This window comes from Sturnira hondurensis, unplaced genomic scaffold (genome assembly GCF_014824575.4).
Source record: "Sturnira hondurensis isolate 20B ecotype Veracruz unplaced genomic scaffold, ASM1482457v3 Scaffold0018097, whole genome shotgun sequence".
Classification (NCBI taxonomy): Eukaryota; Metazoa; Chordata; class Mammalia; order Chiroptera; family Phyllostomidae; genus Sturnira; species Sturnira hondurensis.
In genome coordinates this window covers 2082238-2096290 of record NW_028090728.1, presented here as the reverse complement: position 1 = coordinate 2096290, position 14053 = coordinate 2082238, and the positions used below count along the sequence as shown (strand labels likewise).

The following is a 14053-nucleotide window of genomic DNA, read 5'->3' as shown; positions in this document are numbered from 1 at the left end:
CTCCCAGAGACCTCCAGGAGACCTCCGTGCTATCCAACCTCAAGACCAGATTTGAACGGAACCTCATTTACGTGAGTCTTGGGGCAGCTCAGCCCTGGGCTCAGGGTTGCCAGGCAGCTGCCTCTCTGTCTCCTGGGTCCCCGGTAGGAAGCATCAATCTCTCCTGTGTGGCCCCAGACTTGCGGCCTCTGGTTTCCACTCTGAGGTTTCTACTTTTTGAGCATAACCTACTGGAGCTGGGAGCTCTGAAACCCAAGGTCCTAAACAGCATCCTAGAGTGGCAGCTGCCAGGGCAGAGACCTGGAGACAGGGAGCCCAACAGAGAAAGCTTCCAGAGTCCTTGAAGCCACAGACCTGGGTCCCAGGAGTGGTGAGGCCAAGGGTAGGAAGGGAGCCACTGGCCGCAGAATGACAGACAGAAGCCCAGAGCCACATGGCAGGTGGCAGAGTCAACTGGCATGGCTCTGGTCATCTCAAAATCCACTGCCCTCCAGTCCCCTCCCCACTCCAGGAGGTGGAGGTTTGCCCTCATGATGAGGCGGGGTCTCCTGAAGCCTGGCCCTGACTGTGAGTGAAGGAAGCAGGCAGCAGCTGACACCACCCCCCTTCACAGAATCATGACTCTTGGGCTTTCCTTACTCCCAAATCCTCCCAGCCTTGGCCAGCACAGTGCTTGTAATCCTACTACCAGAGCAGACGACCCACCAAGCTGTTAGAGGCCCGAGGTTCGGACACTGAGGACAGGCAGCCAGACACCTGTCCCCAGGGAATCAGGAGTCCAGGCTGCCAGGACAGGGACGCAGTGTTGGGAGAAGTCATGGCACTGAGGCCACCACTGTCTGCAAGGCAGACGTACATCGGCAGCATCCTGGTGTCAGTGAACCCGTACCAGATGTTCGGAATCTATGGGCTGGAGCAGGTGCAGCAGTACAGCGGGCGGGCCCTGGGAGAGAACCCACCGTGAGTATCTGCTGAGCAGTCCTGGGCTCTCCTGGGTCTCTGTCTGAGCTTGGCAAGTCCCTGGCTGCCCCTCAGCCATGGGTCAGGGCTGATGGCAGTTGGCAGCCTACCTGCTCAGCCAGACAATATTTCTCCAAGCCTGACCACAGCTCCTGCCGAGGTGGAAGCCACTGTGGCCCCAAGCAGGGAATGCTTCCCCAAGGGTGGGAGTGGAGGGGGATTGGCTGCTTGGCTGGAAAAGATGTCCCCACCCTTGCACCTGCCCTCTGGAAGGTTTGGATGCACAGAAGGCAGGGGTCCACCACAGTGTTCCCTGTGGCCTGTCTCTCCAGGCATCTCTTTGCAATTGCGAACCTTGCCTTCGCCAAAATGCTCGATGCCAAACAGAACCAGTGCATAATCATCAGGTGAGCAACATAATTCTATCAGGGGAGCAGCAGGTGAGGCTGAAGACCTTTGTGCACGTGGAGAGGGATATAGGGAGGGTCCTCAGGCAACAGGTCTGCATCAGACAGACCTAGGGAAACCATGTAGTTTCTGGGTCCCGCCAGCCTACCTCTTGCCTTGTGGTGGGAGTCAGGGAGCCATGAGAGGCAATGGCCCGGTTGAAGCTCACTCTGCCCCTTTGCCTGGACAGTGGAGAGAGCGGCTCTGGAAAAACTGAGGCCACCAAGCTGATTCTGCGCTACCTGGCCACCATAAACCAAAAACGGGGCATCATGCAGCAGGTAAGTCTGTCTGTCTGCTCAGGGTTCTCAGCAGAGTAGCCCCTGTGTTCCCCCAGAGCCCAGGCTTCTCAGCCCCACTTGGAGGTTGGGTGTTTCAGCCCAGGTTTGCACTGAGAGTGCTCTTGGGGCTTGGGGCTCTCTCTGCCCTCCCAGAGAGCCTCTGTGGGGGACCCCTCCTGCCTGCATCCAGCAGCTCCAGGTTCTAACCTTCTGGGGCCTGGCTAGAGTAGAGGTCACAGGGGCAAGAGGCGTCCCTCTACTCCCCAGCCTGGCCTCAGCTTCCTAGCTATGGTTCCCAGCAGGTTGTGGAAGAGGCAGGAGAGGACTGAGTGTAGGGAGGCCTAGGAGGGTGATTAGCAGATACAGAGATGCTGAGGAGGCCCGCCAGAGTTCGCAGGATTGGAGGTCTGCCCCAAGTGCAAGACCTCTGAACCCGAGAATGGTAGAAGTTTCCTGAGGACCCACTGTGTGCCAGGCCTGAGCTGGGCTCCAGTCTCTGCTGAGACTGACTATTCTAGCAGAGGAGACAGAAAAACAACACACAAGTGAATTATGTGCGTGTGAAAGAGTGGTGAGCTGTGGAGAAAAGAAGGAGGAGAAGGATGTGTTGGGGGAAGCCCTGCTGAAAGGCAGGGGAGCACCAAGGCTATCAGGGCCATACAGGCCCTGGGGTGCAAACAGGCCTGGCCTGCTCAGGGGACATCAGAGTGTCAGCATGGAGTCCTGGTGAGGGATGGTGGTGTCTCAGGCCAAGGAAGTAGACCCCAGAGCAGTTCACAGGCCAGACAGCAACCTCCTGAGGAACCAAACAAGGTTGTAATAGAGGGGGAGGGTCCAAGGGTAACCCCAGGCATCCGGCCTGAGCCACCCAAAGCTTGGGGCTGTGGCCAGCCAGACAGCCAGCCAGCCGGGCCCAGGGGTAAACAGGGCTGCAGAGAGCAGGCAGTGGTGCCCTCGAGGTCTGCGGGGCATCCACAAAGGTCTGCTGGGCAACCATCTGCGGATGCATCCAGAGCCTGAAGCTCAGGGAAGGTGGGACTGGAGACAAAGGTTTGCCTGCTTAGAACCTGACTCTTAGATTCCCCACCCTGGCCCGAGAAGGCTTGTAAGTGGCCACAGTGACCAGGATGATGACGATCTCAGCTGGTGATCTTGGGAGCACCAGGCAGGTGCTGCTCAGCCCTGGGGAGCAGGTCAGCCCAGGCTCTTTGGTCAAAAGGGCTACATTTTTGGCATGCCCCTTCTGATGCCAACTTTGGCCTGCTAGCCCCTCCTATCAGCCTGAGTCTCCTGGCAGCCAGCCAGGCCACCCCTATCCCTTAGCCCCAGGCAGGGTTTTCAAAACCTCTGTGCGTAGACTCCTGCAGGACCAGCCACGCAGGCTGGCGACTGTGCACACGGAGCCTGCCTGTGTGCAGGGCCTTCTTCAGTCATGTCCCTTCAGGGCCCCATTCACAGTGGGGGCCATGAGGCCTGGGAGGGAGTCGGCTTGCCCAGTGCCCCAAAGTGAGGGGCTAGAGGGGCTGAGGTGGGAAGTTCAGGGCAGAACTTGAAGGCAGGGTTGGGAGGGTGGCTGGTGCTGTAGGACATGGCAGGCTTGCGAGCTCCCGTGCTGGGTGCACAGTGGCCATGAGTTCATGCCTGCCCACTGGGACAGCCATGGGCTTGTTTTCTAGCCCTGCTTGTCCTGCTCATGTAACTAGAGAGGCTGGATCTAGGGTCACTTTTATGCGTGGCTGGGTCCAAGATCTTAAACGATGTCTCTTGTTCCTCATGTATGGGTATCACCCTCATCCAGTCTGCCACTGGTCAGCAAGATGGTGCCACAGAACCAGAACCCACACCCCCCAACGGGATGGAAGCAGTCTCAGGGCTCTTTCTTACCAGCTGGTTTTGGCTGTGTGTCCTCACAGGACCAAGATTCCCAGGGCGGGGAGGTTGGAGGCTCTACACCGCCTACCTAGGGGCCAGGTTGTTGGCCCCACAGGGCCAGGAGTTCACCCATCTGACTCACCTGTCCCGGCCCTTGGCCCCTGGCACCTGGCCACGTACCCCAGCCCTGCTGTGGGTACTAGCAGGGTCCAGCCCTGCAGAAGCAGCTGACTCACCCTCAGTTGCTCTCGAGTGACTCCAAGACTAAGGGACAGTACAGACTGAAGCCCCAGGCAGATCCTGACCCCACTGAGCAACCCCAGGCCGGCTCCTGCTCCTCTCCGGGCCTTAGCCTACTCCTCTGTACAATGGTTGCAGTATCTCCTGGACTAACTGCAACTGCAAGAGTGACCAGATGGAGGGAACTGGCACTCTCCCCAAGGTAACAGGTATTTCGGCAGAGACTGGGGTTCTCCTGCATCTCCCTTAAGAATTTATCCTGAGAAGACAAGTCAGCGTGAGAACACTGTATGCACAACTATGTACACAGTCATCATGGTGTTGTGCTCTCACTTACAGGCACGTTACCTCACCTCTCCGAGTCTCAGACTCCTAATCTGTACAAGGGTGATATTAGAGCCTACTTTATAGGATTGTTAACTATTAGGCCAAAGGATTCAGTGTATGGTAGGTGCTTAATAAATGAGAGATATGATTAGTTCTGCTCTCACAAAATACATTTCACCTGTATAGCAGGTTATCTGTTGAGGGCCTCCTATGCACCAAGTCCTGTGTAGATGCTGGGGCCCCGGCTGTGTGCAAAAAGGCAGACTCCTACCTTTTTGGAGGTTGGTGTGGTAGTGGGGGAGACAAAATACAAAGAAATTAGAGCATTTTCCAGTGCTGCTGAGGGCTACTGAGAGAGGGACTCCTGGTGCTCAGAGGCAGGTGTGTGCCTGGCTGTCAAGGGCTGTAGTGCTGGGCAGAGAGAGGCTGGTGGGGGCTGGGCTATGTAGGGCCTCCTCCTATGGAGGGTCCTGTGAGGACTTGGCTTTGTGCCTCCTATGGAGGACGTGCCCTGCGTGGGTTTTCCCAGGGCATCTGTAGGGACCTGAGGCAGGACCAGAGGCCTCCAGGCACCCCAGTTACCCATGGCTGGGAGGGGAGGGAGGGGACGACCTCTCCAGACCCTTCTGGAAAGTAGGCCCAGCAGACAGCAGACATCTACATCTGGGGCCATACTGCAGGCCACGAGCCCAGATGCCTGGGGGGGGGGGGGGACGGTCTCTGAGGTTCCTGGCTTCACTTTTACCTGGTGGCTCTCCTGACCCCACAGGGGCCCAAAGGGGTCGGCCAGAACCTCTGTGGTCGAAGGGCCTGGTATTGTGTGGGGAGAGGTGGTCAGTCCCACAGGTGACCTTCTTTCTGTTCTTTTTCCTCTCTCCTCTTCTGCCTCCTGACTCCTCCTGAAGATAAAGGTATTTGGAGTGTGCGTGTGTGTGTGTACATGCCCATGGCCCTGTGAGAGGCATGTGAGTGTGTGCACATGTGCACACTCTGTGTGGAGGTGGGGTTGGCAGCAGGCGGTGTCTAACCGCCTGTCCTGGCTGGGCGCTGCCCTGTGTGGGGCCGAGCCTGCAAGTGGGGTGGGTGGGCTGCGTGTGGTCGGGGGAGCTCACCTCTGATCGCCCCTCATGAAGGGGATCTTTGGGGAGGTCTGTGTCTGGGAACATCAGAGGTGGCCCTCTCCAGGCTCCACACCCTGGGCCCCCAGAATAGTTTCTGCATCTTCTCCTGGGTCCCAGATCCTGGAGGCCACACCCCTCTTGGAGTCCTTCGGCAATGCCAAAACCGTCCGGAATGACAACTCCAGCCGCTTTGGGAAGTTTGTGGAGATCTTTCTGGAGGGGTGAGTGGGACAGTGGAGGGGCCCCAGAGACCTGGCTGTGCGTGCCACATCCTGACATAGCCCTCAGTGCCCACACCAGCCCCATCGCCCTGTCCACCAACTCCCCGGGCTCAAGCTGCCCCTGACCCCTGCACCCCCCACCCCAGGGGCACGATTGCCGGTGCCATAACCTCCCAGTACCTGCTTGAGAAATCCAGGATTGTGTTCCAGGTGGGTCAGGCCCTCCATGGGCTTGTGTGTTGGGACAAGGGATGGGGTCGAAGGGGTGTGTGTAGTGACTCAGAGCCTGGCCCCTGGCCAAGCTGGGTAAAGGCTGAATTAATGAACAAATACATGTGTAAGTGTGAGCTGTGACAAATCCCCTCCCCCACACCCTACAGCCACATTGGCTCTTCTCTGTCCCTGAGGCATGGTCCTGCCTCAAGACCTTTGCACTTACTGTTTTTTTCTACCTGGAGCATTTCCCCCAGATACCTGTATGGCCAAACTCCTCACCTCCTCCAAGTCTTCCCTGAAATGTCACCTGCTCAGGGAAGCTGTCTTGTTGAAAAATGAGCTCTCCACCCCCTTCACTGCTCTATTTCTCCCCAGAGCACCTCTCACCACCTGACATATTTTAAGTTTTAACCAGGGATTGGCTGAGTGTCTGTCTCCCTGGTTGGCAGGTAGGCTCCATTAGGCCAGGGCCTCTGTCTGCCCTGCTCCCCACTGTATCCCAAGGGCCTGAAGCAGGGCCAGGCCCATGGTGGGGGCTCAGCCACCCTGGCTAAACAAACTGTCAGGGCACCTGTGTCTGCTCTATGACACACATGTGCATAGACGTGTGGAGCTGGTGCACATGGAGAAGAGCCACCTTTTCTTAATGCTGCCCCCCCAAAATTAAACCCTGCCCAGAGCACCCTCCCCACCATCTTACCAGGGCCTCTCCACACCCACAGCCAGAGCCAGGCTGGGGCTCCTTCCACACACAGGTGCCAGGTCTCACCCGCAGCCCTGTGTGCATGCTTACATTTGTGGGCATACCTTGGCCTGTACGTGTCTGCGGGTCACATGGGTGGGCAGCTCCCCTCTCTGCACCCACCCACTCACCTACTCTGCAGGCCAAAAACGAGAGGAACTACCACATCTTCTACGAGCTGTTGGCTGGGCTGCCTGCCCAGATCCGGCAGGCCTTCAGCCTCCAGGAGGCTGAGACCTACTACTACCTGAACCAGGTGAGGGCCAGCAGGCATCTGAGGGTCGTTAGGCCTGGTCACCCCCCTTCACCCCAGTGGGCTGAGAGAGCCAAGTCATGGTGTCCTGATGGCCAGCAAAGATGATGGAAGTTTGGGAGGGCAAGTTGGGACTTGAGGTGTCTCATCATGGCATGGATTCAGACCCATGACAGGGGTTCAGATCCGGGGTAGAGGAGACCTACCTGATTCTTCATTTTTCTGGATCCTGGAACAGAACCAAGCAGCCTAGAGCTACTGCACTTCCCTCTAGGCCCTCAGTTTCCTCATCTGTAAAATGAGGCAGCACGGCCCCACTTCCCAGGAATGCAGTGAGGACTAAAGGGAGGAAACATACCCAAAGCTCTCAGCACAGGCTCTGTGCAGCGCCTCCCTGTCCGTGGCAGTGGAATGAGTCTGAGTGACCGACTGGGGCCTTGCTGCAGGTCAGGGCAGAGCAGGGGCCTTAGGGGTGGCCCATCCCACCCTGGACCCTGACCCCTGGCCCTGCCCTTGCCTAGGGTGGGAATTGTGAGATCTCAGGGAAGAGCGACGCAGACGACTTCCACCGACTCCTGGCCGCCATGGAGGCGCTGGGCTTCAGCGGGGAGGACCAGGACAGCATCTTCCGCATCCTGGCCTCCATCCTGCACCTGGGCAACGTCTACTTCGAGAAGTATGAGGTGAGAGAATGGCACAGTCCGCCCTGTGGCCCAGACACCCTGGGGACACCGGCGCCTTTTCAGAGGCCTAGGAACCATCTGTATTTGCCTTTCAGGTTACACCACACACACATCATTGATTCTTTTTCCCCCACATTGGGGTTGCTCATTTTTTTCTCATTGATGTATGAGGTCTCTTTGCTTATGCTAAGGAAGTTAGCCCTTAGTCTTTGATATGAAATGCAAATATGTTTTCTGGTGTATCATTTACATTTTGGCTTTATGTACAGGTCTTTTGGTGTTTGGGGTTTTTTGGTTGTTTGTTTTTGCCATGCAGCTTTTAAAAATTACTTGCAGGCATTTCATTAATCAATCTTATATAAATTTTAGACTACTTATTATTTTTCCAGAGACCTCTCTAAAATTATAACAACTTTCCTCCATAATTTTTTTCAAGAATCCAATTTCTTTTTTTCCAGGCAGTTACCCAATTATACTAATCCCCCTACTTGATTTCTGATGGTTCTGAGTGATGGTTGCTCCATATTCTAGTTGTAATTTTGATGCAGTTGTGCAAAGAGGCGAGCCATACCTGCCTACACCACCATCTCAACTGGCAGTCTGACACCCCACTTGGGAAATACATATTTGTCATGTACTAAATTCCTACGTACATTTATGCCTAATTCCAGACTTCCTATGGTGCTTCATTAATCTACTTGCATGCCATGTGTCTATTATTTGTTTTAATTACTGTAACTTTGTAATATGTTTTCCATCTCCTAGGTCCCCCTGCACTCCTATTTCAGAATTTTGCTGGCCCTTCTAGCTTGCTTGTATTTTTTTTCTATGAACTTTAACGAACTATAGAAATGATCCCTGAAAGTATAGTCTTTTTTTTTCTATGAACTTTAAAATCAGCTCATGTGGCAGACAACATAGTCCTGCTGGTATTTTACACAGACAGACGCGCAGGAGGTGGCCTCAGTGGTGAGCGCCCGGGAGATCCAGGCTGTGGCGGAGCTGCTGCAGATCTCCCCGGAGGGCCTGCAGAAGGCCATCACCTTCAAAGTGACTGTGAGTTTCTGGGCACCGGAGATTTTCTCAAAGCCTCCTGCTAGCGCCCACACAGAGCTGCTTTGTGCCCCATCCTGTGAGGGCTCTCTCTCCGCCTTCTCTTTCTTCCCTGTCCCACCACCTTCTGGGGAGGGGCGCCTCAGACCCCAAAGGCATCAGGTGCTCAATCTCCAGGTCTTTGCGGAGGCTGCTCCCTCTGCCAGAAATGTTCTTTCCTTTTCTCCCCTACTCCTCCTTTAAGACCCAACACAGGCATCTCTACCTCCAGGAAGCTGTCCCTGACCCCTGGCTGGGTCAGTGCCTCCTCTGGCCTTCCATAGCCCCCGGCCCTTCTTCCCTTCCCAAGGCTGACCTCACCGGGGGGTGTCCGCTCATGCCTCTGTCTCCCCATTAGACTAGTAGCTCCCGCCCCCACTGGCCTACCCTGGCAGCAGGTGGGGCAAGGGTGTCCTGTTCCACCCTGGCTGACTGTGTACCTGAGACCAGTCACACTGGCTCCCTTCCCCACCCCCAATCCTCTGGGGACTTCTTAGAGGTGGTGGCCAGCATGCTGTCACTCAGGGGCCACATCCCTCCCCAGGAGACGATACGCGAGAAGATCTTCACACCCCTGACTGTGGAAAGTGCCGTGGATGCCAGGTAAGCCTGCCCTCCTCCTGGCCTGAGCCTCCGAGGCCTCGCCTCCCATAGCGCCCACCCACCCCAACCACCCTCTGCTCCAGGGATGCTGTTGCCAAGGTCTTGTATGCACTGCTATTTGAATGGCTCATCACCAGGGTCAACGCACTGGTGTCCCCACAGCAGGACGCGCTCTCCATCGCCATCTTGGATATCTATGGCTTCGAGGTGGGGCTTCATGGATGGGTGAGGGGCCAGGGACATAAGGCTTCATCTCCCTCCTCTCTGCCTACAGCACAGCCATCAGGACCCCCTCCCTTATATTATCTCTCTTGTCTGCTACCATTTCTTTCACTCACCCACAGGCCATCCTGAGGCCTCTGTGTGCCAGGCCCTGTGCTGGGTAGCAGGAGTGACCCTGGAAAGGACCAGACCTAGGCTCTGCCCTTGGGAAGGTTCCGGAAGGGTCTGGGTGGGCGTGGGGGACAGACATTGACAAACATGTGGCAGAGCCATAACAGAGTCAGCCTGGCAGTGTGGGAGCCTGGAGAAAACCCTTGGCTGGGCAGGGGTCAGGGAAGGCTTCTTAGCAGAGGAGACATCCCTGAGCTACTCCTCAGGAACCAGCAGTGGTGGAGGGAAGAGTGTGTGTGAATGCTGAGTGGTGGCGTGGGTCCTGGCGTCTGGGGTGGCTGGACGTCATGTATGGGAGTGGTGATGTGCCAAGTGCATGACAGGTGAGAGGCAAGGCAAGGTCAAAGCAATGGAAGGGACAGCTAGTATTCACCAGTTTCCTGCTCTTGGAGGCACACCCATTACGTGTTAAGTACTGTTTGCTCTGAATACTTTATGTTCATTAATTCACGGAATCCTCACAACCACCTTATAAAGTGGTATGGTCATTATCCTTGTTTTACAGATGGGGAAACTGAGGTATGGAGGGCTTGTCTAAGGTCACATAGTTAGAAAGATTGCAACCCTGGTGGAAGGTTCCAGAGCCTGGGCCTACCACCTAAGCTACCTCTCACCAAGGCCTAGAATGTCAGGCTTATACCTATGCATAGTAGAAACCATAGAGGCTTCTGAGCAGCTGGTCTGTGGCCAGGGCTCCAGCTCTCGGAAGCTGTGGCAGAGGAAGGCAGGGTGGGCACTGAGCCTGAGCTGGGTGTGGGGGAGGGCAGGGCCCTGGGTCGGGTACAGATGGGCTGCTACCAAAGAGGGAACAGGCCCAGGCTCATCACCTGCCTGGCAGGACCTGAGCTTCAACAGCTTTGAGCAGCTGTGCATCAACTATGCAAACGAGAACCTCCAGTACCTCTTCAACAAGATCGTCTTCCAGGAGGAGCAGGTATGTGGGGTCCCGTGCATGCTCCCCATCCCTGCCCCCACTAGCAATGGTCTCCTGGGTGCAGACATGCTGGTCCCTTAAGGAGGAGTCCATAGACTGAATGGAGGGAAAGCCACGCATGTGAAGAATGTGTCCTAGAGGGGAAGGTGCCGGGGTGACGACCCCAGAGAATAGCCTCTGGGGTGTCCTTTCCAGTCTCTGCAAGGCTGTCTCAGGTGAGGGGAGGAGAGGGGCCAAGAGATGGTTCATGTTGCCCTGCTAGGAAGTGAGCCCCCTGTGCTAGGAGGTATGCAGGCAGAGGTGCCCCTGCCTGCCCCTTTAGATTGACTCAGCCTAGGAGGCAGGACTAGTAGGCTGAGCCCCGCTGCCTGCAGGAGGAGTACATCCGTGAACAGATCAACTGGCGGGAGATCACCTTCACTGACAATCAGCCCTGCATCAACCTCATCTCTCTGAAGCCTTATGGCATCCTGCGCATCCTTGATGACCAGTGTTGCTTTCCCCAGGTGAGCCGTGGGCACACAACCCTGTGTGAGATTGCAGGTTGCTCATCAACTCTGAGCCTCGTGGCCTCATCAGGCCCGAGTCCTACCTTTCTTTCCGCTCTGGTCTGGGATGGGGGCTGAGGACACCCAACCTGCCATTTACAACCTGAGGTGATTGAGGCTGGGTAGGGCTGCAGGTGTCCAGACAAGGGGAGTCAGAAGGTTTCCTGGAAGAGGTGACCTTGGAGTTGGGCTTCCAATTCTGATTGGAAACCACAAGGGTGGGACGGGTGTTCTGGGCAATGGGACTAGACAGTGAAGAGGCAGCTGGGAGGTAATCAGACACACCTGTCTTCAGGGGCCCACTTAGGCCTCCCCACCCAGGGCAGTGGGCAGCCAGGAGAGCTGTGACTTGGTTTTCCTCCCCAGCATTCCCTGGGGATTAATCAGAGCTAGAGAATTGGCTGCTAGGCCATGTTTGAGGTGCACAGGCCCCTACCCACCCACTGAACCCTGCCTGCCCCAGGCCACAGACCACACGTTCCTGCAGAAGTGCCACTATCACCATGGCGCCAACCCACTCTACTCCAAGCCCAAGATGCCACTGCCTGAGTTCACCATCAGGCATTACGCTGGCAAAGTCACCTACCAGGTGAGACCTGAGACCGCCCTCACAGCCTCCAGCACCAGTCTCCTGCTGTTGGAGGCTCAGAAGCACAACCTTGGCTTCTGACACGTCCACCTGGTTCCAGTCCTGGCCCTGCTGATCCTCAGCTGTGTGACCTTGGGCAAATCACTTTACCTCTCTGGGCCTCAGTTTCCTCGTCTGGGAAATGGAGACAATAACAGGTAGTGTCCATCTCTTGGGCGTGAGGAGTCTAGGGCCAAGACGGGTTTGATGAATGGTAGCTATTGCCACAGCAATGTCAGTGGGGCCACTCTCATAGCTGTTATCGCAGGCACACTCCTGCCCTGGTGTATCTCAGGCCAGGGTTGTAAGCCTCTGTCCCATCGGGGACTCCTTTTCTTCATCTGCCCGAAGGGCACAGGACAGTGCCCTCCACTGAGGAGGGGCCAAGGCCTGCACTGCTCCTGTGAAGGGCTAGTGCCGCCTCCCCTGGGAGTGGGGAGAACAGTGGGGACAGGATGGGGTACCACAGCAGGGGAAGGGTCCATTCCTTCCTAGCACAGACAGGGAGACAGAGGCCTGGAGGTGCAGGGCCAGGGCCACCCAAAGGCTGCAGGGAGGAAGGGAAGAAGACAGGGGTTGGCAGGCTGGTGCACGCTGGGGCAGGTTAGCCCTCCACCCTGTCTCCCAGGCTATAGTCGGGGAGGGAGTGTCCCAGCCCCAGCTGCCCTGCCATTTCCCCTTTCCAGGTGCACAAGTTCCTGGACAAGAACCACGACCAGGTGCGCCAGGACGTGCTGGACCTGTTCGTTAGAAGCCGGACACGAGTGAGCAAGCCTCACTTCTCCCTGCGCTGGCCCTGCCCCTAGCACCTAGCCCACATCCAGGCCGCTGTCCCAATCTGAGAAATGGGGATGTACCCTAGCTGGGCCCTGACCTCATCCCAACCCTGACCCCATATCCCCCACCCCCCAGCCTTGCCTTGCTGTGTAGTTTCTCTCACTCCTGGCCCCACCCATAGAGGGCCATGCCCCTGGCTGGCCCCAGTGGATTGCCCTATCTCTCCTATCCTGGCCATGGCCACCCAGCCTGGGCCCACCCCCCCTTTTCCTTCCTTGAGTGGGTTCTCTCATCAGTATTCTCTGCCACCTCTCCCTCCTCTGGGTCTCCATTTCCTTCCTCTGTCAAATGGGCACCCTCCTGCTGAGGTCACCATCAGCGTTCATGGCCCTGTGTATAACAGGCTGCCTCAGGCCCAGGCACAGTCAGTCCCTGTGTGTTCCCCAGACAGGAATCAGCCCAACCACAGGACAGGTTTGCAGGACAGGGTGTGAGCGCCCTGACTTGAGTCATGTGGAAGCCAGGGGGACAGTGGCCTTGCAGAGGGGGCAGGGCCACTCTGGGTTGGTTTTCTGGTCATTCTCGGTGTAGGGACTTGATTCTTTTCACTCTCTCACTTCTGTCTCTGGGCCCCTCCCTCTCTGTCTGGTAATCTTGACCATGCCCCGGGGCCTGCTGCCCTTGCCTGCCCAGGTGGTGGCCCACCTCTTCTCCAGCCATGCCCCGCAGGCCACCCCTCAACGCCTGGGCAAGAGTAGCTCCGTCACCCGGCTCCACAAGGCTCACACAGTGGCAGCTAAGTTCCAGCAGTCACTCCTGGATCTGGTGGAAAAGATGGAGAGGTAGGTGGGGCCTAGCTCCCCTAGGACCCTCAGGGGTGAGCACTTTCCTTCTCTGGGGCCTTACATTGCTTTCCTCCACCCTTGCCCAGGTGTAACCCCTTGTTTGTGCGCTGCCTGAAGCCCAATCACAAGAAGGTATGTGATGGCTGAGGAGGTCCCTGGGAGTCCAATCCTCTTTCCCACGCTGTATGACCTTGGGCAAGTGGTTTTACCTCTCTGGCCTTCTATCTGCGCAGTCCACCATGGGAGTATTTGCTTTTGGTGGTGCCCTTTGCCCATGGTTGGTCTATGTACAGACCTCTCTTTGTGCCCTCCCCACAGGAGCCAGGCCTCTTTGAGACTGACGTGGTAATGGCACAGTTACGCTATTCGGGGGTGCTAGAGACTGTGCGGATCCGCAAGGAGGGCTTTCCAGTGCGGCTGCCTTTCCAGGTGTTCATCGACAGGTACCTCAAGTCGCAGTGGTTCCTTCACTCCACAGAGCCTGCCCTCCCCGGCCTGTCTGGTCCCAGGAATGCACAGCCCAGGCGGCAAGGGCTTGCTGTGCACAGTGGCTTGGGTTGTGCCCTGCATGAGACCACAGGCTAGCTGTGGGGTGGCATATATTGTTACTGTTTTTCCATTTTTTCATAGTATGATTATGTATTGATTCCAAAAAGAAGCAATTTTAATAGTTATTATGACACATTCCCAGCAGGTGGCAGTAAGGTGCCTTAATCTACTGAAACCTGACATTGAGACACAGGGTTTTGAGGACAGAATGCCTTTTTCTGATTAGAAAGATACTGAGGGCACCACTGCTGGGCCCTGGGCCTCTTGGAGACGGGGATAGGGGTGGTGACTTTGTGATCTAGCGGGCCACCGGCGTAGTAG

General features: G+C 56.5%; 1 protein-coding gene across 1 annotated transcript in view; it reads left to right on the top strand.

The window, feature by feature from the left end:
- MYO15A (myosin XVA) overlaps positions 1–14053 on the top strand; it is a 51852-nt gene that overhangs the window by 6190 nt on the left and 31609 nt on the right. Inside the window, exons 3-21 of the mRNA XM_037068837.1 lie at positions 8–71; positions 851–960; positions 1293–1367; positions 1598–1688; positions 5033–5038; positions 5366–5469; positions 5616–5679; positions 6570–6683; positions 7202–7363; positions 8306–8419; positions 9000–9058; positions 9142–9265; positions 10290–10385; positions 10760–10891; positions 11397–11522; positions 12248–12325; positions 13032–13180; positions 13270–13315; positions 13502–13626. Of these exons, the coding sequence (XP_036924732.1) occupies positions 8–71; positions 851–960; positions 1293–1367; positions 1598–1688; positions 5033–5038; positions 5366–5469; positions 5616–5679; positions 6570–6683; positions 7202–7363; positions 8306–8419; positions 9000–9058; positions 9142–9265; positions 10290–10385; positions 10760–10891; positions 11397–11522; positions 12248–12325; positions 13032–13180; positions 13270–13315; positions 13502–13626 (1839 nt within the window). The remainder of the gene's footprint in view (positions 1–7; positions 72–850; positions 961–1292; positions 1368–1597; positions 1689–5032; positions 5039–5365; positions 5470–5615; positions 5680–6569; positions 6684–7201; positions 7364–8305; positions 8420–8999; positions 9059–9141; positions 9266–10289; positions 10386–10759; positions 10892–11396; positions 11523–12247; positions 12326–13031; positions 13181–13269; positions 13316–13501; positions 13627–14053) is intronic.